The sequence below is a fragment of the Miniopterus natalensis genome, chromosome 10 (assembly GCF_054644295.1).
Source record: "Miniopterus natalensis isolate mMinNat1 chromosome 10, mMinNat1.hap1, whole genome shotgun sequence".
Taxonomy (NCBI): domain Eukaryota; kingdom Metazoa; phylum Chordata; class Mammalia; order Chiroptera; family Miniopteridae; genus Miniopterus; species Miniopterus natalensis.
In genome coordinates this window covers 36428412-36456339 of record NC_142090.1, presented here as the reverse complement: position 1 = coordinate 36456339, position 27928 = coordinate 36428412, and the positions used below count along the sequence as shown (strand labels likewise).

At 38.1% G+C, this 27928-nt stretch overlaps 1 protein-coding gene across 4 annotated transcripts in view; it reads right to left on the bottom strand.

Annotated features, from left to right (window-relative positions):
- The window catches only part of GLI3 (GLI family zinc finger 3), a 310853-nt gene that overhangs the window by 73650 nt on the left and 209275 nt on the right, over positions 1–27928 (bottom strand). For all 4 annotated transcript variants that reach the window (XM_016213240.2, XM_016213241.2, XM_087821074.1 and 1 more), the window contains 5 exons: positions 27376–27522; positions 22268–22469; positions 7785–7998; positions 6700–6813; positions 5083–5223 (listed from right to left, as the gene is read on the bottom strand). In XM_016213240.2, the coding sequence (XP_016068726.1) occupies positions 5083–5223; positions 6700–6813; positions 7785–7998; positions 22268–22469; positions 27376–27522 (818 nt within the window). The remainder of the gene's footprint in view (positions 1–5082; positions 5224–6699; positions 6814–7784; positions 7999–22267; positions 22470–27375; positions 27523–27928) is intronic.

Sequence of the window (27928 nt, the reverse complement as noted above, 5' to 3'; positions counted from 1 at the left end):
CTAATAAAATATTGTTTGGCAACTGTAACTGAAAATTAAAAATGATTTAAATTAAAAAATTTTAAAGTAAAAAAAACAGAAACCACACTTTGAGAGCTGATATTCTACGAATTTAAATTTAACATTCATGACTTTTGTAATATATAATGCACAACAGAAAAAGAGGGTTCTAATTAACTTAGAACTGAAGGGAAAATGTGGATTTTTCAATTTATTTTGGGATGTTAGAATATGTGCTTTCAGATGTCAAGGGATGAGAAAGAGCCTGCATCTTGACAATAATAATAAATGCATTCTTAATCAAAGGTATTTTAAATTAATTAACTTTTGCTCTATATATCCTTCTTCCTCTCTTGTTTCCTTCTATTTTAACTGCTATCAAGAAAGGAGCAAAGTACAACAGAAATCTAGTTAACAAAAATATATTTATCTTCTTAGCTTCTGGGCATAGAAGTAAATTTATAAGATTTAATACTAGCTTGAGAGTAACTAAGTCCAATTATTAGTTAATTGGACTTAATTAATTAAACATCCAGAGATAAAGACCCAAGGCAAACCTAGCATAAATACACAATTGGAGAAGGACAGGGCCTTGAAATAAAGAAGAAGAGAAGGGGAAGGCAATACTTAGCCCATCTGTTGGGACAGTAATGGGACGAGGTAATCTTTTCAAGAGAACATGGAGTGAATTACACTGGAAATGAGACTACCTGGCGGGCAGAGTCAGCCAATTCCCTAATTTTCCTTCAACCTTGTGATTTGCTAATGTGAAACACATGTCTCCCTTTTGCACTAAGTTCAAATGACTCTGGAATTCCAACTGCGCAGCTCAGCGACTGAACCAGAACAAGGGGAGAACTTGTCAGGATTTAAGAGCTTTCAGCAAAGCCCTTCAATTGCAGCCAGCACCCTATTCCACAGAAGGATATCAATTATAGATAGTGGCTTGCTTTAGCAGGCAGTCGGGACTGTCAGACACTAGATAGACAACCATGAAGAATCATGAATCTTTCTATTAACTGTAAGAGAGGGAAAAAGAATGGGTCATGGCTATAAATATGGCACAGCATCAGAATGGTCTAACACCTTGCCTCTTGGTTGTATGTATCATGAAAATGCAATGAATTCACAAAATGTCTTCTCTCCAAGGAAAGTCTTAAGAATGAAAGCAGTTAATGCTTCCTTCTGTCCCTAAAAAGGTGGTTTTTGCAAGTTATATTATTTCTATCTACCATCAAAGTAATTGGTACCTATTCTATCTACCATCAAAGTAATAGAGTACCTATTCATTCAATCAACAAAAAATAAAGCACCTATTCTATAATAGGTCTCTGCAAATGCTACCAGATACACCCATGAGTATGAAAGTAGTTGTATGTCATGCAAAGTAAAAGTTTAAAGGCACAAATTTGGAATGTCCACACTTCAGATAACAAGTAAAAAGCTAGCAAATAAGTGATATAAACTAGTGTCTTTATTTATATTATTTTAGTTACAACTTATAATTCACTTAACAAGTTTATTTACCCATAATTTATCTCAGACTAAAATAAATGTCATACAGATAATATATTAACTTTCCTTCTAATTATAACATAAATTTCTTCCAGTTATTTGGATTTTTTTAAAAAATTACAGTATTCATTCATATTTTTACAATAAATCAGAAAACATGGCGGTTATTTAATTGATAGTTTAAGCAGCCTTACCTTAACACTATTCAGATCTCACTATTAAAACAACATCACTGCCTAAAACCTTCCACCACTGATATTAAGTACAAAAACTGCAATATTCACTGTTTTTGAAGAGCTTAGTTTAAGTTATTACGACAACCCAAAAATTTTTACCTCAAACCTGGCTTCTAATCAGCACAATTCCCTTTAAATATACACTTCCTATTTAAATGTAAGCTCTTATTTCATTCCTCATTTGATAATGGCTGAACCACAATCATAGCACTCCTTGGGAACTACAACAACTAATCCACAGAAAAGGTGCCATGAGACCGCACTGTCTCTCAGAAGGACATTTTAACAAGCACTGCCAACTTCTAGGTTATAACGGCAGGTGTCACACAAACAATTCCCTCATTTATGTTCAGCACTCATTATATCACTCAGAGTATTCTTGGCATATTTTAATATTTGGGAATATTTCTCTACATTAAAATAAAAATTCAAAACCTCTTTTTCCCCTTTAGTATGACAATGTCTGTGGTTTCCATTAAAACAGACAGCAAGAATAAAGGGCCATTAAATCAGGCGTGGCTTAAAAATAACACTTGGGAGAAAGGACAGTCCCTTCAATAAGTGGTGCTGGGAAAATTGGACAGATACATGCAAAAGAATGAAACTAGACCACCAACCTTCACCATACACAAAAATTAACTCAAAATGGGTAAAAGACTTAAATGTAAGTGACGAAACCATAAAAATCCTGGAAGAAAACATAGGCAGTAAAGTCACAGACATCCCACATAGGACTTTTCACTGACACATCTCCTAGGGCAAGAGAAACAAAGGAAAAAATAAACATATGGGACTATATCAAACTAAAAAGCTTCTGCACAGCAAAAGAAAACAGCCTCAAAATACAAAGGAACCCCATGGTCTGGGAAAACATATTTGCCAAGGATGAATCTGATAAGGAGTTAATTTCCAAAGTGTACAAAGAACTCATAGCACTCGGCAAGAGAAAGACGGACAACCCAATTAGGAATCGGGCAAAGGACTTAAACAGACACTTCTCCAAAGAGGACATACGGATGGCCAAGAGACACATGAGAAAATGCTCGATGTCGCTAATCATCAGAGAGATGCAAATTAAAACCACAATGAGGTATCACTTCACACCTGTCAGAATGGCTACCATCAACAAATCAACAAGCGACATGTGCTGGCGAGGGTGTGGAGAAAGGGGAGCCCTAGTACACTGCTGGTGGGACTGCAGACTGGTGCAACCATTATGGAAAACAGTATGGAGGTTCCTCAAAAAATTAAAAATGGAGCTGCCGTTTGACCCAGTGATTCCACTCCTAGGAATGTATCCTAAGAATCCTGAAACATTCATCAGAAAGAATATATGTACCCTGATGTTCATAGCAGCACAGTTTACAATAACTAAGATCTGGAAACAGCCAAAGTGCCCATCAGTAGGTGAGTGGATAAAAAAGCTGTGGGATATTTACACCATGGAATACTACGCAGCTGTAAAGAAGAAGAATCTCGTACCCTTTGGGACAGTATGGATGGACCTGGAGAATATTATGCTAAGTGAAATAAGCCAGGCAGCGAAAGACAAATATCACATGACCTCGCTTATACGTGGAATCTAAAGAACTTAATAAAATGATGAACAGAATAGATTCAATGACATGGAAGCATAGATGAGACTGATGAATGTTAGAGGGATGGAGGAGGGCGGGTGGTTGGAGAGGGAGAGAGTAACCAAAGAATTTATATGCATATATACACAACCCAAGGACATGGACAATGGTGGGGAGAGAGACTGGGGAGGGGGAAGGAATGGGGTGGAACGGGTCATTGGGGAGAAAAAGGGACATATGTAATATTTTAAACAATAATATTTAAAAAAATAAAATAACATTTGCATCAAGTTAAAGAGAAAAAATAAAGTTCATGAAAAAAATTGGAAATATATCTTAATTAAAACCATCTGATTTTCTAGTTTCTTGCTGTGCTGAGAAATCTATAATTCTTCCTATACCATTATAAGGAGATATGATTGAAAAAGAAACAGAGGGGGACAAAACCCTGCTGAGGTCATGTCAAATCCTCAAAACATTCTGTTTATAACCGATCTCAAAACAGGCAAATCATATATTTAATACTATAATGTAACTGTAATGTGTGAAACGTATTACCCAGGATGGGCCAAGTTGCAGAAGACACACTTAAAAGGCTCATGCAGCCTGTAAAACATATGGGATGTGTGAGAAATTTTATAATTTTAGTGTTTAAATGGAAGAGGGTTATCAAGAAATATGGGTCACCTAAAAATAAAAAGTTACTAGAAAAGAGAATGAGTGTGCATATGGAGGTTAGGGAGTCACAACAAAAGCTGTTCTGTCAGGTTTTCCATTAGATTAAAACCTTATGAAACTGCACACTTAGCAAACCATCCATCCTTAATGCCTCAATGGGACCCTGTCTTTCTGCACTAGAGTGTGTGAGCTACCTCTTTTTTTTCTTGATTATCTAAATGCCCTTCCATCTCAGTTGCTCCTGGTCCCATTTGCCAGGGAGACTCCACTGGCCTGAAAGAAAGTGCCAAATAAAATGAAACACTGGCCAATGACATATGGCTAATCAGTATAAGTGTATGGTGGGGGAGCCCTGCAGTATTTGAAACAATACACAGGGGAATAAGGGAAAAGACTTCAGAACCTGGGATGGCAAGAGAAGGTGTGGTTCTCAATCTGACCATGCCACAGTATTTTCAAGAAGACATCTTTAAACACATTTTACAATAATACCACTTTTTCCCTGAAACTATTAGCCTTACAAGGGTTGGCCTCAAGTAAAAAACTGTGCAAATTAGCAGCTTGCCCCAAGCATCCACCTATCTCACATACAATACTAATTGCTAGATAAAACAGTAGGAGATTCCTGAAGTACTCAGGGTGTGAGAGAGGAAGGCAGAATGAAAAAAAGGTATCCCCCATCTCTACAATTTTTTTCTGTTATTCTTGGAAAGGAGACTCAAACTTGGTTAAAAGGTTAATAATAATTCATGTCCAGCTTACTATTACTCAATAACCATCAAAGTCGCTAACTCAAAATAGTGTTCTCTGACTTACAGGATCAGAGTCATTACACTCTTTATTGAAGACTTTATTGAATTTTACACTAAGCTTTAGCTGACTGAACAGGTCAGGCACCATGGCTCAGAGTTCTCTTTATTCTCAGATTTCTTTTTATTCTCAGAAAGTCATCAAGGCCTCTCTAGTCTGTAATGCTGTTAGCTAAGAAACTTGACTCAGTGCAGGGTCAAGGAAGCTGATCCTGGGAAAAAGGTCACATAGTTGTAAAGCTCAGTTCCCAAGTCTCTTTCACTTACATGCACCAGCTGCTCCTGGGTGTCAAACTCCCTTGTGCAGCCTTCCCAGTGGCAGTTTGTCTCATAGATGACTTCAGGCTCCTGCTTGCTTTCATCTTTGTCCCCTTCCTCCTTCACCAGGGTGGTTACTTCTGGTTGTTCCTGATAGGTAGGGGGAGAGAAGAAGGAGAAGAGGCAAAAAATAAACAAGACACAATGACAGGAAAGAAGAGAATGAAAAAAATCTGCTTTAGTTGTTTTCTCCTGATGCAGTTTTTCAGTGAAAATAAAATAGACCCAGGTCTATCAGTTGGGTTTAGTGAATGGAAGAAATCAAACATATGGAATCATTCATGTGCATTTTCTCAGCTTTACCAACTACATCCTCAGAGATTATTAATTTGTGATTAAGGACAACAGTCCAAACTATAATGATGATAAGAAGTTGAGGCCAAACTCTGCTATCTTTGGATACAAAGGTAAAAAAACCCTACACAACTAAAATGTCATCCCATAAAAGAAGCAATTAAATTAGGTCAAGTAACCTTTTACCCAAAAAGTGGTCTTTCGCTTTTGGTTAGATCCTTTTCAGTGTATTAATTTGTTTATTCTCATATTTTGGAATCCAGTGAAATAATTACTCATAATTCTGTTTTTCTTGCCATTGGAGGCTGTTCTTAAGAGGCACTTTGCAGATTTTACAGGGACAATGTCTTCTTGGTTCAACTTCTGATATCCAATGATACACTCTCTGCCCAAGAACCAAGGCATCTAAAGCTTGGAGGTGTATAGTCTTTCCTAGTCTTTTCAAGCAGCTTTTTAGCAACTTAAATACAAAGAATTTCCAGAATTTTGGGAGATAATTAGGTGTGTAGAATTGAGTTCTAACCTGGGGCTAGATGACAAAAACTGTACACAAGCACTTAGGTGTAACCAGAAAGGATGTTGACTAATAAAATGCAAAAGGATGAATTTCAGAATCCGTGACACCCATTCATTCCACCTTCAAAGAGCTAGCTAAAACAAAAATTTGGGTTACAGCTGTTTGAGGTTTGGGCTGAAGCAGCCAGGCCATAGCAAGGTCCAGATTCTGTGGATGTCCAAACTCTTGTCCAACCCCTATTTCTGGGAATTAATATTCATTGACCTATTTCCTGTGCCAGGCACAGGGACCCTAGGAGGTGGTATTATGGTAAGCTGCACATCTTTAAACAAGGCTCAGAGGACCTAAGTAGAATTTCTAAATTAGTCCTTTCAGGACTTGGGTAAAGGACCAGAATCTAAGTAGCCTTAAGGTAGGTTGATTGTGCCTTGATCCCTCCCTGTGTTCCAGGCTGTCCTGGCAAGTGGGAAGTGGTAAAATAAGAATAAAAACATGGCTGGTATAGGGAACATCACTAGCTCTGCTCAGCTCAGGCTTAGGACCAAGAGCTGACAACTGAGGCCCAAGATTGGGGCTAGGGACTGAAGCCTGGTTACATCAATGGTCAGTAACAACCCAACCACTTACTCAATGAACCATAGTTTAAACCTCACAGAGCTTCCTGCACTTGTTGTGTTTGCTTCTGAGCTAGAGAAACAAATTGAGTCAGACTCTGTAACTGGCCTTTTGTCAAGTGCAGAGCCCAGGTGCCTCACCTGCTGACCCCGTGGCCCCGGGCTGGGGAGGTCCTCATCAGGTTTGATTTTGGATCGCTTGTTGTGCATCAGATCGCCAGTGCTACTCACCGCAGACTCACTCGTGGGCTTGTTCTGCCAGTCACAGTTGCAGAAACAGAGAAAAAAAATAGGTTTTAATCAATGAGCAGGACTATTGCAGAAACATGCAACTTGAAAGAAGCAGGCTTGTTTGGCACTGGAGCAATGACTCTGATAACACTTCAACACAATGGTAGCAGAAAATACATTCATGAGGCAGCTCCTTGTTTTTACCACGTGAGTATAAAATTCCTAGGTTTTTAAAAGCTAGAAGAATAGAGCTGGGGGCCTGGGCTTTAACAAGATCTAATAGTGTATTCAAAAGAACAAAGCTGCGAGGAGGGTAGGAAACCAACATGAACTGTTTGAAAAGTTCTTTAATTAGAGCCACCAGATTCTTCTCTGAGCATGATCAGTGTGGAGATGAGAACAATTTCATTCTTGTGTGAAGTATCACACAATTCTAAGCGCCAGTGGACGATGGCCAAAAGAAAGCAATACATTTATGAATGCATTTCTACTGAAAGGGGGTATGAACAGCACTTGGTCAAAATGAAGCCTTATCAAGTAGCCCACATTTCCACCAAAGATAAAATGACTCTGGTGGAAGAAGCTGTTGTTTATTGAGGAGCACACACAGAGCATATCCATCAAAACTGAAGACGAATCCAGCTGGTGTGGCTCAGCAGTTGAGCATCAACCTGTCATCTAAGAGATTGCCGTTCGATTCCCGATCAGGGCACATTCCCAGGTTGTGGGCTTGATCCCCAGTAAGGGACGTGCAAGAGACAGCCAATCAATGACTCTCTCTCATCACTGATGTTTATCTCTCCTTTCCTCTCTCTGAAATCAATAAAGACATAAAACCAAAACTGAAGATGATAGCCCTGGGTTCAGAAGACAGGCTGCATACGGTATGGAAGTCCTGAGAATGCCAGGGTACTGTGCATATGAAGAGCTGGCACAGTGGCACAGCTCTTCTTTATGATTACCAAGACCAACCAGCTCATTGAGCTATCTCTCACCTGGGAGGGCTCAGAAGGGCCAGAGCTGACCTGAACAGGGTTCAGAACAGTAGGGATCCCAGGAATAGGCCTCTGTGTTGGAAATGTTGGGGCAGGATGGATGAGCGGAGGACTGTGTCCAAAGGCCGAGCCTAAACTCTGTTGTCGGCTTAAGATTTGTTGGTGCACATGGAGAGATACAGGTGCAGAAGGGTAGGTGAAACTCAAGGCAGGGCTGTATGGGAGAAATAAAGAGTAGGAGACCATCATTTACACAGAACACAGAGACTAGTGCAGCACCCCATGTTTATACCTTTACACCTAGTTTTACAATCCCAAATTATATCAGGTCTGTCTGTTTAAATTAGAAGGTAAAAACAATGATTGACAAACATCTTGAGAATCTCCAAGAGAAAGATGACAGGACACACGTGTGTGCACACATACACAGACCTGAAATAAGATTCAGTAAAATGAAACAAAAGGCATCAGCTCAATAACAGCTATTTACTGCAATAACAAACTTTATATAAAAAAAGAGAATGGGTGACTACAAGCTTTATAGTTCTTTTATTGGCTCTCAATCCCATATGTTCCTGTGCATGGAGCAATTCCTTTAATCTTGGCTCACACTGTGCACTTTCATATGTCTCCAGATCTTATTACAAGAGGAAAGAAAATCAATTGGTTAAATGTGTTCTGAACACCATGCTGTCATATCACTCATTTGTTTGTAAAGATGGAACACTTGGTTCATTCAGAATGCCACCTAAAGGATTTCCATCAGTGCCGTCTGGTTACAGAAACTGATAGATTAACCTCTCGTGGGTGAAATTGGTGATCAATGGGCTTTGATGGAGGAATATTCCAATGGGAGAATACAGCTCCCTCTTCCAGTTAAATAGCATTAAATGTCTATTAAAGCTGATTATACATGCTAATGCCTGTCACTACTTTATTATGCCACAGGATTTCCAGGCTACAGTAAGTTTAGAAACTGCACTATTACCTAAAGATTTCGTGACTAGTAGACAGTGCCAAATTATCTTTTGCGCCAGCACAGTTTAGGAATCAAATCCTCTTAAAAGAATGAAGTGCCCTTGAGGAATTTGCCAATGGCTTAAAAATTCATGAAAAACTATAAATGCATTTATGAAAATTTCTTTCTTAAAAAATAATCAGTGAAAAATATATATATATTTCCCCCATCCTGCTGTGTAATCCACAGAGAGAATCAGGATTTCTTGTAATACCAAAGCTAGAATTCATGCAAATTTACAATTTAGTGGATTAATTACTATTGCTGTTAAGCACATTAACTGAGAATATAATAATTACAATAACAAAATTCAAACCGTTTCAAGAACTTTCAGTAAGAATTCTGAAGATATACTCTGTTCATTAATGTGACTCCACATTTTGCCTTTTTGATTACAATCTATAAAAGGCAACTTCAACGGGATTACATTACTATTATTCGTACAGAGAACCTCATATTACAATAGTTTGCCCATTTAAGACTGAATATCCTTAAGAATACCTTAGGAGAATTTCCCCAGGCTTGGAGGAATTCTTTCATTCTGTATTGTATTTCTTTAATAAAAGAAAGCAGAAACATGGTGAAAACAGTCATTGTTCACAGTAAGTTAGGGAGGAATGAGTAATAATATTCCGTTTCTGCAGCACTATAGTTTCTGCCAGTGTTTCCAAAAGCAACTATGAATGATTACAGTAAGACTTAGCGAAGGTAGCTGTGTGGATGATTGATAGGGCATTAATCAAAAGATGCATATCTGCCACAGAATTTGTTCACAAGCTTTCTTCTAATAGCTGATTTCATGTTCACTGAGCTCTATGCCAGTTTGTCCAATTTATTTTTCAGTGTACAAGCCATTCATCAAAAAAACACAGTGATTTAACACACACCCCTTTCCTTTTGGTGAATGGGTATTACTAAGTGTAACTACCTTACTCTATTCATTAAAAAAAACAAAAAACAAAAGACCCCTCTGCACATACATTTACAATGTGACAGAATTTGCAGGAACCTCCATATAACTTTCCACAGTTTCCTGAGCCCATGAGATCAGGTGGGCTTGTGATGGGGCCCCTATGGTCACTTACATTCTAATTCTAGAAGGCAGAATATTTGAGGGCTCAAAAAGTCAGAACCTAATTAAGAATCAAGACCATTAAAGAACACATTTCACAAGGCAGAAAATGCCCTCAGTAAAATGTTAGTAGCTGAACAGGGTAGTTTTACTTTTAAAAAGATGTAGGAGAGAAGACCAAAAAAAGCCAGGCTCAGTATTCCAGCTGAAGTCCTGTTCTGGGGTGCATTCTCTTGGACTCCAGAGGACACAAGAAGGGGATGCAAAAGCTTACAACACATTTACGTAACGTCCCCTTTCTGGGCTGCTGTTTTGCTGATAAAACCAGGCGACAGGAATAAACATTCTCCAAAACCCATGTCAACTATTAGATTCTAAGGGGTAGAGAATGCACATGATGAACAAGTGATTTCCAGCTGTCACTGCTTATTCATAAGTAGCCAGCAACAGAAACCCTCTCCTCTGTGAGACACATACAGAGGCCTGGGCTCAACCCAGAAGGGCTGGTGCTGCTGCTGGCTCCTCAAGGTTCTGCAGATTACAAAGACTATTTACAGTGCGATAATAGAAAAGAAAATTTTGACTCTGTCACAGCATCAGTGCATGGTTTTGACAACCAAGGCTCCTCTTGCTCTCAGAGCAGACTGTGAATTCTTTACCAAATTTGTAAGAAAACAGCAAAGGATGGGCAATGACTGGGCACTAACCAAGGATGTCCTCCTCCCATGTGTATGAGAAGAACCTCCAGAGGACTTCCTGCTGGTGGTGGAGCAGGGGATCCCAGCCACCACCTCCTGCTCTGTGACTCTAAGAGGTGGTGAGTTATCCTAAGGAGCTCTGCTTCATGAGTCTCTGCACACCAGTACTTGCTGTGTCTGTCCTTCCAGAACTTAGCATGGCATGACTGCTTCCTTTTTATCATTCTTGTCCTAGCTTAAATGTCACTTCCTCAGAAAGAGGCCTCCTGAGACCAATCTCCTTCCATCCCCCCACCCTCCCCATCAAAATGAGCCCCTCTGCAGCACCTAGCCCAGTTATTTTCTATTGTTTCATAATTTTATTCCCGTGGCAGCACAAGGCACTCTCCGAATATAAGTTCTAGGTGAGCTGGGCCCTGGTCTGTCTTGCTCCCTGCTGACACCAGGTACCTGGAACACTGCCTGGCACATAGCAGGCACTCAATTTTGAGAGGAGTGACTGAACTGCTTCCACAATGTATTAATGTCCCATTGCTGCTAAAACAAATTACCACAAACTTAGTGGCTTAAAACAATACATGCTTATTATCTCACAGCTCTGGAGGCCAGAGTCTTAAACAGGTCAGCAAGGCTGTGTTCCTCTGGAGTCTCTAGGCACCTTGCCTCTTCCAGCTTCTATAGGCTGTTGGCATCCTGGGCTTGTGGCCCCACATCACTTTGACCTTCTCCACTCACTCTGACCCTCACCTCCCACCTCCCCATTATACGGACCTTTATGATTTAATCAGGGCCACCTGAATATCCTGGATAACCTCCTTATCTCAAAATCCTTAACTTAATCACAACCACAAAATTTATTTTGCAACCTAAGATAACATGTTCATGGGCTCCAGGGATTAAGATATGGACATCTTGCCCGGTTGGCATGGACCTATGAATCAGGAGGTGATGGTTCAATTCCTGGTCAGGGCACATGCCCAGGTTGAAGGCTTGATCCTCAGTGGGGGGCAGGCAGGAGGCAGCCCATCAATGATTCTCTCTCGTCATCAACGTTTCCAGGTTTCTATCTCTCTCTCCCTTCCTCTCTCTGAAATCAATAAAAACATATATGTAAAAAAAAAAAAAAAAAAAGACATGGACATCTTCAGAAGCCATTATTGTGTCTACCACACTCAGAATAGTTTTTCAAAGAAAAACATGTTTTGAGGATCTATGAATTCCAGTGAGATGTAGTGTAAGGAGAATATCATTAAAGCCCTAAGCTCTAGAGTTCTATAGGCTGGTTTTGAGTCCTGGTTTCACCATGACTAACTGAGTAAATTTGAACAAATTATGTTCTCTTTCCAATCTCAGTTTCTGCATTCCTAAGATGGGGATCTGCATTATGATAGTTAAGAGGATTAGGTGAGAGAATGTATATGCATATGGATTATTTAAAAGTATGTTTCCTACTTTCCAAATATACAAGATTTTTCCAGTTTTAAAAAAAAATAACGTTTTCCTCTGAAAACTACAATTTGACAATATGTCTGTAAAACAGTATTACATAAACGAAGCTAGTATCTATATTCACTTGTTTCTACAGCACTTCAGCAGCTGACAACAGATTTTGCTAATTATAGAGAATTTTAAAAAAGTAAGTTGTACCTTTAGAAGTCCTAAAAATATCTTCCTAAAAGGTACATGTATTTATTTCATAACTTCCTAGAAATATAAGTATTGATACTGTTGAAAATTTTTACAAATCTCTGTCTCCTCTAAAGAGGGACTGAGTCTAGTCTAAAGCTTGGTCTACCAGAGCTTTATTATCCCAAGCCTTTACATTTTTTTTTTTTTTAATATGTTTGTTTTTTATTGATTGCAGAGGGAGTAAGGGAGAGATAGATAGAAACATCAATGATGAGACAGAGTCATTGACTGGCTGCCTCCTGCACACCCCCTACTGGGGATTAAGCCTACACCCGAAAATCGAACCATGACCATTGGTCAACGCTCAGCTACTGAGCCAAGCTGGCCAGTCCCAAGCCTTTACATTTTTGCTCACCCTATTCTTTCTTATGGATCACTTAAATACAGATTAATTTTATTGTCTGAATGGGAACCAGTTCTTCTACATCCAAAGATTTAAAATGCAAATTCCCAAACTCTGAATCTTTAAGAAAGTTTTGATGTATTTTTTTCCTCTCTATCAAAAATCAAAGGTAAAGTTTTATCAATACCCTTTTGCAAAGTGTGTTCAAATGTTGCAAACTAGGCCTTGTTTCTTTATATCGCAGTTAAAAGCACAGTAACATCTCATTTACCTTGGAGATTTCTATCTTGGAATCTTAACGATTTTCCCCAATTTGGTTAAAATTTGGGGTATAAGTAGAAAGATGCTAAGCAACTAAAATAAATGTCATAAAATCCATATACTACATCATTCATTAATTCAGCAAGTTTTCACTGAGTACTTTCTATACATCCCATTTAAATTTCCAAAAAAGAAAAGAATTATTTGTATCTGGAAATTTATATATTAACTGATATCAATACATAAAACTTTGAAATCTATAATCATGTTTCACTTTTACAAAAAACATTATTTTTTTCCAACCAAAGAACTGACATGAGTTCAACATTTGTACAGAAATCCTTTTGCTCAATCTGTAAATAAAATTCATATTTAATTCCTGGAATGATATATAAATGGGCACACTTACAAGTTCATATTGTAGAAAATAATTAAACATTTATTCAACCCTACTATGCACACAGGCATTTCAAAGTCATTAAGAGTCAAGTCAAAGAGATAAGACCCAAATAAAATAGCATATGTGACAAACCTATAATGTGTTTTAAAATCACTTTAGAAATTCTGTGTGGTAGGGGGTAGGAAGGTAGGCGCTATGATGGATAACTTAATGTAGAATAAACACAGCAGCATAATTTGGACTGCTGCAAAGCCATTTATATTGGAAGGGTAAATAGAGTTGACTACAATATTGAAGAGACCTGTTTTCAAATACAAAAGAAGAAAAAAATTGAAGAATTATAAGAAAGATGGTAAGAGGCTGGATGGCTCAGCCACTGAACACTTAAAGATAAAAGATTTGATTTTATTGTTTAATGACTTCAATCCACATTTTTAACCCTTCTCTAAAAGGGCATTTTAACCCTTCTCTAAAATAGTAGTTTTTCCTTAGAGCTACCATGGGAATCTCACTTCCACAGAATCGCAGTGCTAAGGTTCTTGTGTTAATGTGTAATATATGTGGAGAAAGGATGAGAGAGGCTGTGGTAACTGAGTAATAATACTCCACACATTTTGTTTATATTTGCTTCAGCAGAAAGGATCATCGGTTTGCTGGTTCATCTCTGGAACCCCATCATGATAGGGAGGGGCCTGACCCAGAGCTGATCAGGCCCAAGAGCTACTGGGAAGGCCCCCATCACAAAGGTGCCATCTCTTACCTATTGCGAAGAGTAAAGAATATGTGGCCCATCTGGAGTCTTAATGTCTTGTTTGAAACGTAAAAGCAACTCTAACTACCTATGAAGATATTCTTTTCAATTGCCCTGGTTGTTAAATTTCATTCAGATGTGAATTTTTAAAAACATCCTTAAAATAAACTCATGTGACCCTTTTATGATGTATGACTTTAGGTCAGGGCATGGGATTAAGAAATTTCGTTCTTCAGAAAAAGCCCATTTTCTGTATGCTAAAGAATCCAATGCCAATATTTACTTTTCAGTATCTCATCTCTCTTCCAACTGTTGCTCATGAAATCAGTATTGGAGGTGAAATCAGGAAACAGTTAACACTGCAAGAACACAAGGGCCCCACTTCAAGAGGAGAGAGAGGAAGGGGAAGAAGAAGTTCTAATCTAAACCAACTCTGTGGCTGTTGTACTACCAAGGTCATTCACTTTCTGGTTACAGCTGTGAAATTAACTGCACAACCACTGCCATTCAAAGTACAAACAGTCCTTTCCAGTTTTGCAGAGAAAAGGCCAACAGCTATTACTATTTGTATATGGGTAGGTTAGGTACACACTTAACGTGCATGCGCTTGTATTTGAAAAGAAAAAAATAAAGCTTCCACTTCTACCCATAAAAGTTCCCAGGGCACGTTTACTAGAAAACCCAGCAGCTGCAAAAGTAGTAATGAGCACACAAATAAAGACCTGTACACTCACAAAACAAGTATGACCCCAACGTTTACACTGAGAAACGCACACTTTTTAAATAATGCTTTATACAAACATTCATTAGGCTTTATATGAGCAAAGTGTCCTAAAAGGCTTTAAAAGCTACTTGCCACTAAACAGCCCAATAGACAAAACTTCCAGGACTGTAAAGAGCAACAGCACACTCCCCAGTGAGATCTGGCTCAAAGCACCAGCTAGAAAAATCATATTAATATAAGCATAACCAAAATTTTAAAAACATCATCAAATACTATTTCTCTATTATGAATGGTGTTTCCTACCAATCCTTTTAGTCATGTCTCCCACTGGAGGATTTCTAAAAGAGAAGGAAGTATATGGCCTGGGGAACAGAAAGAAGGTGAAGAGATTAGCCAAAGAACATACAAGGGTGGGCAAAAGTAGGTTTATAGTTGTGAGTATGTAAAACACAGTTTATTCTTATATTATTATTTATTCTTGTGTTATATATTTTTCCATGTAAACTGTAAGCCTACTTTTGCCCACCCCTGTATATGCATAGCCCATGGCACATTAGCCTTAACCATATAGAATGGGGATTACATGCTGTATTTGATTAATGTGAATTATCTCATCTTAGATGGGTGTCTTCAGAGTGATAGCGAAGTTCAAACTTGAGCAGTAAGTATTTCACATCATTTCCAAGTGCATGTATTTATGTTTTTTGAATTAACATTTTAGTTATGACCTGAAAAAAAGACTAATGATATACATTTAGACAATATGATTGAAAAAGACATAATCAAGAACAATGTTTTAATATGCTGAATGGGTTTTTGTGAAAAAGTATTTTCTTTCTATGGCATTTTTACAGTATTTTGAATTATTATTTTTTAATTTTTTTAAAAATATGTCTTTATTGATTTCAGAGAGAGGAAAGGAGAGGGAGAGACAGAGATAGAAACATCAATGATGAGAGTCACTGATCGGCTAGCCCTCAACCCAGGCATGTGCCCTGACCGGGAATCGAACCTTGATCGCCAGGATCCTAGGTTGACGCTCAACCACTGAGCCAAGCCCGGCCAGGCAGTATTTTGAATTATTAAGTAAATATTTAAATATTTAACACAAGAGCCATACGCAAATTTAAGATAGACATTTTTTTATCCCTTTATTTTACATCCATCCCTCTGTATCTATCTCTACATAACTATCAAGATATGAACATCTTAACACACTATTCAAATAGACTGTAATTTTTTGTAAGTCATAAATATCCATCTATCACATAAAACTTCCTTCAGTAAAGGTGATTACAATTTTAATAACTAATTAAAGATGAACTTGATTTATTCATTTAAGAAATATCTGTTAGATTCCAAAACAGTGGCAGACTGAGTGGAAGCTACAGTGACATTCTCTCGGGACCAAACTGGAATTACAAATAAAATACAGAAAAAAACATCCTGAATAATCAACTGAAGACTACCTGAAGAGGACACTCATAACCAAGGAGAAAATAGAGACCACATACAGACCAGAGAGGAAGTGCAGAGGGGCAAGAGGGGATAGCTGGGCCCCTACAGGCAGCAGCTGAAGTTCTGGAGGGATATCTCAGTTGTGGGAGGTTCCCACTGAGGACTCTGGAGTCTAAACCCCAAGTTGGGCTTCCCAGCCCAGAGCACCAGAACTGAGAAAGGTGCCCACATAACGTATGGCTGTGAAAAGCAATAGGGTTTCTATCTATTAGGGAGTGACAGCTGAAAATGCAGGCACCCTCTTAAAGGGCCAATGCACAAAGTTTCATGTATAGCCACTCAACTTGGGCTCCAGCAGAGGGGACTAGAGCCATGTAAGGAGAACCCAGAGCTTCTGGCTCAGGGGATAAAGCTCAGAGGGAAGCCATCTGGGTTCCTGTGCTGAATCATTACCCCATACTGAAGAGGACATCTTTCTCAAGCAGACATTTACTGTCCAAGCAACTTTTGCCTGGGGCGGGGAAGCAACTCATCCACCCTGTTGGAAAACCTTTCACTCCACTCTGTGCAGTTTCTACAGCGTAAGACTCATTAAGAGACTGAATAATAAGCAGTCTCAATCAGCCTTTGAGTCTTTTTCCTGATTTGCTTCTGGACCAAGGGCTTGGAAAAGCAGACCTTGGTGAACATCTTGGTCCTGTCCAAACATAGCAGCCCAGCAGAGGGAACCACAAGCTGTGGAGTGCGGAAAACTTCAAACAGGGTACTAAAGGCAAGTCACAAACAGTGTCTGATGTTGGCCTGCACCAGAGACCATCCAAGAGACTGGGAGTCCTAGCAAATCAACCTAATATGAAGAAACAAACCCAAACAGGCTGCCAAAATGGGGAGATAAAAAAAACAAGCCTCAAATGAAAGAACAAGAGAAGTCTCCAGAAAAAGAGCTAACTGAAATGGAGATAAGCAACCTATCAGATACGGAGTTCAGAATGCTGATCATAAGGATGCTCAACAGCACGAGAAAAGAAATGGAAACTATGAAGGAAATTAAAAATGACATAGAAATAAAAGTAAACACTGGAAGGAATAAACAGTTGATTAGGGGAAGCTGAGGATCACTTCAGCAAATTAGAAGACAGGGTACAAAAACCCATTCAATCAGAGAACCAAAAGGAAAACACAATTAAAAAACAGGAGGACCGTTTAAGGGAGCTGTGGGACAACATGAAACATAACAATATTTCCATCATAGTAGTGCCAGAAGAGGTCAAAGGTAAGCAAGGGTTAGAGAACCTGTTTGAAGAAATAATGGCAGAAAACATCCATAACCCGGTGAAGAAAAAAGTCACACAAATTCAGGAGGCATAGAGAATCCCAAGCAAGAAGAACCCAAAGAGGCACATGCCCAGACACATCATAATTAATATGCCAAAAATTCAAGACAAACAGTGAATCTTAAAGGCAGCAAGAGAAAAGCAATCTGTTACCTACAAAGGAGCTCCCATAAGGTTGTCAGTGGATTTCTCATCAGAAACTCTACAGGCCAGAAGGGAATGTCATCAAGTATTCAAGGTAATGTAAAGCAAGGATCTGAAAGCAAGACTACTCTATCCAGCAAGGCTATCAATCAGAATAGACGGTGATATAAAGAGCTCCCCAGAAAAAAAAAAGGCTAAAGGAGTTAATCACAACCCAATCAGCATTGTAAGAAATGTTAAAGGGATTGTTGTAATAAGAAGTTGGAATAGAGAGAATGAGAAATATAGGCATAAAGAAATAAAATGGCAATAGATAAGTACCTACCAATAATAACCTTAAATATTAATGGATTTTTATATTCAAAAGACACAGGGTAGCTGAATGGATATGAAAACAAAAACCAAATACATGCAGTCAACAGGAGCCCTACCTCAAAACAAAAGACTCACACAGGCTGAAAAGAAAAGAAAAACTTCTAGAGGATTTTAAGGGAGAGATTGACAGCAATATAGTCATACTAGGGGAATTTAACACCCCAATGACTTTAGTGGATAGATCTTCCAGACAAAAAATCAACAAGGAAAGAGTGACTCTAAATTACACACTAGATCAGATGGGTTTAAATGACTTTTACAGGACATTTCACCCCAAAGCTGCAGAATATATATTCTCCTCAAGTGCACATGGGATATTCTCAAAGATATACCACATGTTAAGACAAAGAACAAGTCTCTACAAGTTCAAGAAGATTGAAATCATATCAAGCATCTTCTCAGACATTTAAACCATGGAATACTATGGAGCTGTAAAAATGGGGGATCCCTTACCCTTTGAGACAGCATGGTGGGACCTGGAGAGCATTATGCTAAGCAAAATAAGCCAGTCAGAGAAAGATAAGTATCACATGATCTTACTCATTTTTGGAATCTAATGAATAAAATAAACTGATGAACAAAACAGATCCAGAGACACAGAAACATGGAACAGATTGAGGACTCTAAGAAGAAAGGCAGGTGTGGTTGGGTGGGTGGGGAGACATTAACCTAAGAGCTTATATGCATATATGCATAAACCATGGACACAGACAATAGTGTGGTAAAGGCCTGGAGAAGAGGGGGATGCAGGGTGGAGGGGATAAATGGGGAAAAGGAGGGACTTTTGTAATACTTTCAACAGTAAAGATAAATTAAACATAATAAATAAATACTTCTAGAAAGAAAAAGAGAAAAAGAAAGAAAGAAAGAAAGAAAGAAAGAAAGAAAGAAAGAAAGAAAGAAAGAAAGAAAGAAAGAAGAGAAAGAGAGAAAGAGAGAAAGAGAGAAAGAGAGAAAGAGAGAAAGAGAGAAAGAGAGAAAGAGAGAAAGAGAGAAAGAGAGAAAGAGAGAAAGAGAGAAAGAGAAAGAGAGAAAGAGAGAGAGAGAAAGACGAAAGAGAAAGAGAGAAAGAAAGAGAGAAAGAAAGAGAGAAAAAGAAAGAGAGAAAGAAAGAGAGAAAGAAAGAAAGAAAGAAAGAAAGAAAGAAAGAAAGAAAGAAAGAAAGAAAGAAAGAAAGAAAGAAAGAAAGAACGAATTTGTTGATACTACAAGGCTAAGTGAAAAAAGCCAGTGAGACAAAGACAAGTACCGTATGATTTCACTCATATGTGGAATTAATGAATAAACTGAACTACTATGCAAAATAGAGACAGACTCAAAGACAGAGAGCAGGCAGACAGCTCTGGGGGAGGGGAGGTTGAGGGATGGAGGGATTGAGCAAAAAAGAAAAAAAGAGAGAGAGAACTCATGGACATGGACAACAGTGTGGTGATTGCAAGGGTGGAGGGGATGGGTGGACGTGGAAGAGGGCATAGAGGGGATAAATGGTGATGAAAAAAGTTAAATATATAAAAAAAGAAATATTTGTTGAGTCATGTGTCAAGGTGACAGTGCAGATTTTGTGGGGTGGGGGCTGCAGCCATGAACTTGACATACACAGCCCTCAGCCTTCTGACACTGTGTTCTAGAGGAGGAAACATATAGTAAGTTACACAATAAGCAAGTAAACATGGGAATTTCAAATAGTGGTAAATGGTATTATCAGCCTCTTGGAGAGTAACATTTGAACTGGGACACAAATGTGAAGGAAATGACTACGCCTTTTCTAGAAAACTGAATGTGTGTCTTTAAACATGTATTAACATCTTTAGACATTAATTTACCTGACATCATTACTCTATGCACTGGTATTACTGGAAGCAGACTAAGTATTAGAAAAAAAAAAAAAAAAAAAATATATATATATATATATATATATATATATATAAAAGGCAAATGTGTTTGGGGTAAATTAAAATGCAAGGGATTAGAGTGCTGGCACTGATGCCCACCAGGCATGACCTTTGTCAACTTCCCCTTGCAAAGACCCACTGTGTTGATGTTGGGAACAAGAAAAAGAATAACACTATGCTTTCCAAAATCACTGTGAGACAAAAACAGTAAGTATGTCTAGCGCCTACCATGTTATTTGGTATGTAGCAGAGCTTAAATAGATCCTGACTACATTTGCTCTTGTATCTTTCACTCTTGAGAAAATTAGCTACCCTTTTTAGATTTCTTCACGTTTCCTCTCTTTCCCTGTCATCCACCGTTCCTACTACTTACCAGTTATTCCTCAGGTCAGTTTTTAGATTTCACAAAATGAAACTCATATCAGGGAAAGCAAAGCACTAACATTTCTCCCGCGAAAGGACAGGCAAGCAGTGCCGATGACAATTACTCTATTTATTGTATTATATGGCAAGCTTACCTCATCCTGGGTTATATGTATTACCTTATATGCATTAAAAGCTACATCTTAACCTAACACACAGTAGATGTGTACTAATGAATGAGAGGTCACAATGCAAGAGAAAGGACAGAATGGAAAGGAGCTGAAGGCAGAAAAGGACAGGAGTGTGTGATGGCCCAGGTCTCCTGACTATAACAAGGTCCACAGGATTTCTTCTTCCAGCTCTAATGACAATAACGAGGTCTATTGTAGTCCTTGGAGGGAGGGGACAATGATAATTTCAACTCAGTGTACTGATGGTCTTTCAAGTACTAGGACTAGATTACCTGGGCAAAGGTAAGGAGATCAAGTGAGATTCTGGGGTAAGAATAAAGACAACACTGTGCCATTTGCACACCACATTTTAATCTAAGTCCTTTAGATGCTGTAAACAGTCAAGATAGCTGGGCAGAGAGCAAGGAGGAGAAAAATTAACAAGCAACAAGAGAAATGAGTGCTCAGAGTGATTCTATGTGAATATCACATGAGCCACATTTCTACTACTTTGATACTATGACTTCTAGGCAAGCCACATGATAATTATATGGTCACTGGCAATCTATGACCCTGGATTATCAGCCAAGAGTGCAGAACAACCAGGTCACAATTTTGAGATGGGAATACTATCTCATAGCCAAACTGGGATGATCACAGAGGTAGCACAGCCAGGCCATGATAGCTCATCTCCTGAAGAGACCATCCAGGGTCAGTTCCCCTGAGGCTTTGCCCATTGGTAGGGGATCTTCATCCTGGAATTGTAGATCCACGCCAGTTTTAATTAAATGTGCCTCCTTCCCATACAATGGGTGTCTTGTCTTTAGTTTACAAGTGTGAAGACAACTTCAGAGAGCTGACCAGCAAGCCAGGTTTCCACAGTTGGTTGGTGACAAAGATGAAATCTGACTACAGGCATCCCCAACTCCAAAGCTACATTTTTGACTATAGTGGTTAATCCTGAAAACATTTAGGACCCCTTTCTATCTACTGACTGCTATCAAGTAAGCAGCGTTATTTGGTTTGCTCTAAGTTTCCACATTTTAATGACCGTATTAAAAGAACAAAGAAACACTGCAGAAAATGAATCATATCAAAATGGGGATTTACAATATTTAAGCACTAATTTGCCTGCCAAGAAGCATTGCTGATAACTGAACAAGAAAGGAATTAAAACTGTAATTGAGAACATTCTGGAAGAAATAATAATATTTATCATTTCTAGTAAATATGGTATATTACTATAGCTAAAACTTTTTTTCCTGGATTTCTTGTGATAGATATGCCTTCCTATGTCATCCACACTTATCTTCCATTAGACTGAAGACCCTGATGTCACCTTTTCTTTCTTTCTCCCAGTGCATGCCTTTCCCCAGTAGTAACAGGTGTGAATTATGCCATGCCTGATCTTTTTATTTTGGCTCTTGTTCTTGCTTGTGATGCACAACCAGGTATGAAGTCAATTTTTCCTCTAAAGAACTATAATCAGTAAGAGGAACTGGGATAAAAAGATTTGCCATACTCACTGTCTCTACGAAGTGAATTTCATCATAACTGAATAACTACTATTTCTCTATATGGGCTACTGACTAAAGTCTGCAAAAAAATTATTTTGGGCCCAATAACTGGATCTGGAATTCAGTGTAGTGATATTTGTTCTGCATCCTGGGTCAGGCCTAGTTCATGTTGCTGTATTCTTCTTCATAGGTACTCAGTACTGCAAATCCAGGTGCAGTCCAGAGCTGATGTTTTATTTAAAGAAACACAAAACAGCTTTGAGAAAATACATACCTGATTGCACTTGCAGATAAGTGACCATAGGAGCCACTTGCTGAAGAGCTGCTGCGGGAATTATTGAGAATTGTGACCAAGGAGTTGGGAGATGTCCTTATCATGGTCTGAAGGTCAAAGCTATGATCGGACAGTGGTGATGTAGACAGTGTACGTTTTCGGTTTGGCCTAGCTGACAGCCTTGGGCTGGGGAATCTGGTGCCTGTTAATAAACAAAGCAGAACCTGATTACCTGTGGTAGCTGTTATTTACTGTTACTCGCCTGTGTGGAAGAAATGAAGGATAAAAAGTGGCAACTTCCGATGACAAGTACCTCTCCTCCCACTTGTGATCTACTGGCTACAATAGAGGAAATTAGGGAGAAATATTTATCTTCCAAGGGCTTACCTCAGGGGATCTCTGTTTATTAATGTGCAGGCAAAATGATAAATTGCTAAACAAAAGGGAAAGACTTTTATGTGTTATCCCTCTCATTTCTAGTGATTTATGAATCTGATGGCTGCTTAGATATTCCCATCATTAATTCACCACAAGCAACAAAGACAGTGGTTCCTACAGTTACACAACACACCACCCTCCCAACAGGTACCACTTTATGGCAATGAGCCAAAGGAAAAATGAGTTAAAGTATCCTAAGATAAAAAATTCAGCTTGGTTATACACTCCTTTCCCCACAATTTCTGTAGTTATCTGATTCATTTTATACTTAAAGCTTTATTAAAACAACTGCTAAATACATTACCCAAATTAATGGTTCTCAGTTGGGGGGTGATATTTTCCCCAGGGGTCATATGAACATCTAGAGACATTTTGGTCATCATAACCCACCAGGTGCTACTTATATCTAGTGGGGAGAGGCAGAGATGCTGCTGAATACCCTGCAATGTGAAACAACCCCTAACCCCAAGAACTACCTGGACTCAAGAGTGCTAAAATTGAGGGACCCTGCCTTAAATTCTCCACAGCCTAACAATAACATAAGTCCTAAGAAACATTTAAAATCTTAGGATGTAGTTTGTTTATAAATTTTCCAAGGTGGGGAGAAAAAAACACCCCTGCAAGCATTAAAATGAGATTTGATGAGTCTATGTTAATTCTCTGGACTTATTAATTAATTATCTACATTTATTAGAATTTTTCACCTTCAAGAAGATTCCACCAATGAAGTTCTAACCTGGAGGTTAACAACTCAAAACTTAAAGGCATGCCAACTTGTATTAACACTTCTTAACTGGAGAATTAAAAAATAAAGGCCATTTGCCTTCAACTTGGTAGATATTAGAAATTTGAATTTCAGGGCATAGCTATGAATGTGGCCCAGAGGCCACATTCCTACTCCTGCCTTTTCTAATGTTCATTTTCATTACAATGTCATCAAAATAAAGTTTAATGAAAGAATGAAAACATAATCCTAGTAGATACTGGCAAATAAAACATGATTACTTTGAAGTAATAATGGAGGTTGTCTATATCATGGCATGAGCCTACCTGGTTAGACATGGCAATTTTATGGTACCCAGAAAACTAAAGTAAAAGGTAAGTCTTATTTATATGAAAAAGTCTAGGCACTTGGTCTCCATTGGGAATATTTTCTTCATCAGAGATGGACCTTGATATAAGATCACAATCCAGCATGCCTTAATGTAATAAAATAGAATAGATGAATATAAAGACTCTAATGATAATATTATAGGAATAGAGATATATTTTATAGTAAATAAAAAAAGAAATCACAAATTGGAACTTAGTTTTTTGGTATAAAACTGGAAAACCAATTTGAATGGCAAATGTGGTGCCTACCCAAATTTTTCTTTTAGGCACATTTAAAATTGATTTTCTTCATTTAGAATAATTTCATTACCTGATTTAGGGCATGTTAGTACAAAAACAGCAATCTCAACTATGTATACATCTTCTAGTTTTATTATAGCATCTGCTTTAGACATAAATGTTTGACATTCACTATGAGAGGCTAATTTCATCATAAAAGTTTTTCAGTGAAGAAATACATTCCATTTCCAAAAGTCTCCAAGGACAAACTGGACTTATGGTCAACTTCCATCTAATCCTCAATGATAACCCTTCTCAATGGCACTCACTGGGACTCAGGGATCAATGGCAGAGTTAGAAGTAACAGGACATTCTAGAAAGAGCTGATCCCTGGAACACCTTTAATTATTTAAATCACTAACTAGCTAAGGAGGCCATCTGATGCTATAAAACACTAGTGAACTTATATTCCCCTCACACCTTCCAAAGACAGACACAGGGGCCTGACTTCATCCCTCCAGACCCTAGAGTCGCTCTTGGCCTGTCTGGCTCAGCTCCTCTGTTTTTCAGTCCAGGATGAGCACTTATGTAAGTCAGTTTTCACCAATATAAACAGTGTTGTTTTTCAGGTATCATCTCTAGCATGGTCCTTATAGGGATGTTACTTGCTCTCCTGTCTTTTAGGGTCACTGGAATACCAAAAGACAGAATTAGAGCCATAAAACAGAATTCATTCTAACATGCAACACAGAAATACTCTATCCTGAAGCTGGCTGGAACCCAGATACACCCATTGTTGGCACATTTAAAAATCAGGTGCTCATCTACAGCTTACAATAGCTAAGATCTGGAAACAGCCCAAGTGCCCATCAGTAGATGAGTGCATAAAAAAGCTGTGGGACATACACAGCATGGAATACTATGTAGCTGTAAAGAAGACTCTCGTACCCTTTGGGACAGTATGGATGGACCTGGAGAATATTATGCTAAGTGAAATAAGCCAGGCAGAGAAAGACAAACATCACATGGATCTCGCTTATATGTAGAATCCAAATAACTTAATAAACTGATGAACAGAACAGATTCAATGACATGAAGCATAGATCAGACTGAAGAATGTCAGAAGGATGGAGGAGGGTGGGTGGGTGGAGAGGGAGAGAGTAATCAAAGAATTTATATGCATATATGCACAACCCAAGGACAAAGAAAATGGTGGGGAGAGGGACTGGGGAGGGGGATGGGATGGAGTGGAATGGGTCATTGGGGAGTAAAAGGGACATCTGTAATATTTTAAACAAAAATAAAATTTTAAATAAATAAAAAAATAAAAATAAAGTAAAAAAATAAAAATCAGGTGCTCATCTGAAACCAGTCTATTGTGATTTTTGCCAACTGAAGAGTCCAGATCTGTGACAATGGGTCTAAATGAACAGCTAAATCCCAGTTTGGCTCTGCTACTGCATGTGTGCATTTAATGCAAAAATTTTAAATTCTTTCACTTCTCTATGGGAAAAGTCGCCTAAATCCTGGATACACTTCTTATGCTGTTTAACCAAATGCTATTTCAAGTATTTTAGAGAGAAAGAATATAGTATTTTATGCACTCTCTAACCCTTTCATTATGCTTTTCCCAATCCCCTAATAACCAAGCAAAGAAAGATAAAGTCAGCATTGTGAGACAGTGATTTGGGGATCCTCTGTTGAAGGGAAGAGGAGACAAGGTGAGCATTTTCAAAACAGCTAAAAGAGAAGTGGCCCAGGTCTTCACTGATCAAACCATTTCCTTCTTAAATGTAAGCTCAAGCATTTTTATTATTCCAACACAGATATCTTCAATTTGGCTTTCTGTTAACTGTTTTGTTTCTCCAGTCTAATAAAAAATTCTGACAAAGAAAAAGGAAGTTTCCCTTTATGTGATGAATGATAGGGCATCTAAATTCCTACTTAATGACAATCAATTTACCATATACTTAGGCAAATTAAAATTCCTTAATTAGTTTTTACAAAGTAAAAGGGTAGCTTCATCCTTTATTAGATAAAAGCCACCACTGCCTGACTAAACATATTCTCATCAAATAAGGAAGGTAATATGGGCTGACCTTCCAAGGATTCTGTCTTATTTTAATTATTTGCAGATTTTAAATAACTAATTTGCATAATAACACCAACCTTTTTTTTTTTTTCAACAATCCCTAATTGAAAAGTTGTTATGATACATCGGAAATTTAAGTTATCTCCTCCACAGAGCAGAACAAAGGCCCTACAAAACATGTAATACATTTCTTTCATTTTGTATGTGGTAATAAACTCCCCAAAGGAAACCTGCACAAGGTTATGTTCCTATGTAATATAGCTAAGTTAGTTTATGACAGTAAGACTAAGCTATAGATTTTACCCTGAGTGAACCTTTTCCAGACCTAAGGTCTGAATTACTAATTAGCGCCAGAGAGTTGATAAATGTGTACCCTTTTCACAAAAGAATACAAATAGACTGTGATGGAAAAGCACAATTTAATCACTGCTACTAGGAAAAAGAAACAAAGTCTCAATCATATTGCCTACTCAAAGTCATTATTGTCATATTCAAAGGATAGTGGCTTTCATTGATGTACCCCTTGGATCATGCTTCTAAGTCACTTCCTGGCACTTAACAAATGGATGTGGACTCAAAGAATCTGCATTACTGAGAACTCTTAAATGTTCTGAAAAGTGGTAATCATAGCCTCATTTGTGTATGTCTTGATTAAGTAACCCAAAGGAATCATCATAAGATCCAAAAATAACTAATATAAAATGCGTCAAATGATCCCATTTTCTTCTACTGCTATGGACCAAAACTAGCCTTCTAATTTGGAAATGCTTTTTATTTTTCCTATATAAAAGGTCTTAGTGAAATATAAGTTTTAATGAAAAGAAAACATATGAGGCAAATGAAATTAAATGAAAAAAATGTCAAACCAAGTACAGGTCTTTTTAAAAATTAATTAAGGCATAAAATCTGTAAAACCAAGGAATGACTAGGCAAAGTACATTCATGTAATCAAACATATTTCCTTATTTTGTTACCAAGACAATCAAGGCAGAGCAGTTTTTTGGACAGCTGCCAAATTACAATTGCCTGGCACCTTCCATTTTGTTCCTGAGCTAAACAGGGAGTCCCGGGATGGCCAAATCTGTGGCAGCTTCCTAGAAAACCAACAGAACCAGAGCACCAAGTATTGGTGGTTCCTCCTCTTTCTCTGGTTTGTAAAGTTAGACAACTGCCTATTCTCTGTATCTTACTCTCCAGTTTAAGAGTTAGCATTTGCCACCCCTACAGAAAATGGCCCATCACTTACTATCCATGGCATGAAGATATTCCATGTGGATGGCCCCTGCTCCAGTGGTGGCAGCTGAGGGAATGATGTCTGTGTAGGGACTGCGCTGGCCAGCTAACAGAGCCATCTGATGATAGTATTCTGCTGGGCTGACTCCAGCATGGGGCGCTAGAAGAGAAGACAAGAAAAGTATGGTTACTTGTTGAAAGAAGATCAACAGTCCATTTGTTATGCAGCCCACATCATTCTAGTAAAATTCCTTTAATTCAAATTGTGTTTTCACTTAAGTCTACCAGATATCTTTTATTTGAAAATAAAACTGAAGGGAAAAAACAGAGAAAATAAAATACATTATAAAATATTTGAGGTTAGTTTTGAAGGGACCAAAATACATATTTTGGGGTATTGATTTTAAGAAATGAAAGACTCAGAAAGAACCTCTGACCTTCTTCCTTACATGCCTAAAGGAATTCAGACAGAAAAACCTACTTAAAAGAAAGGAGTATATGGGTACCAGAATTATTGGGGGATCACTTTGTAAATTGTCTGACCACCATGCTGTATATCTGAAACT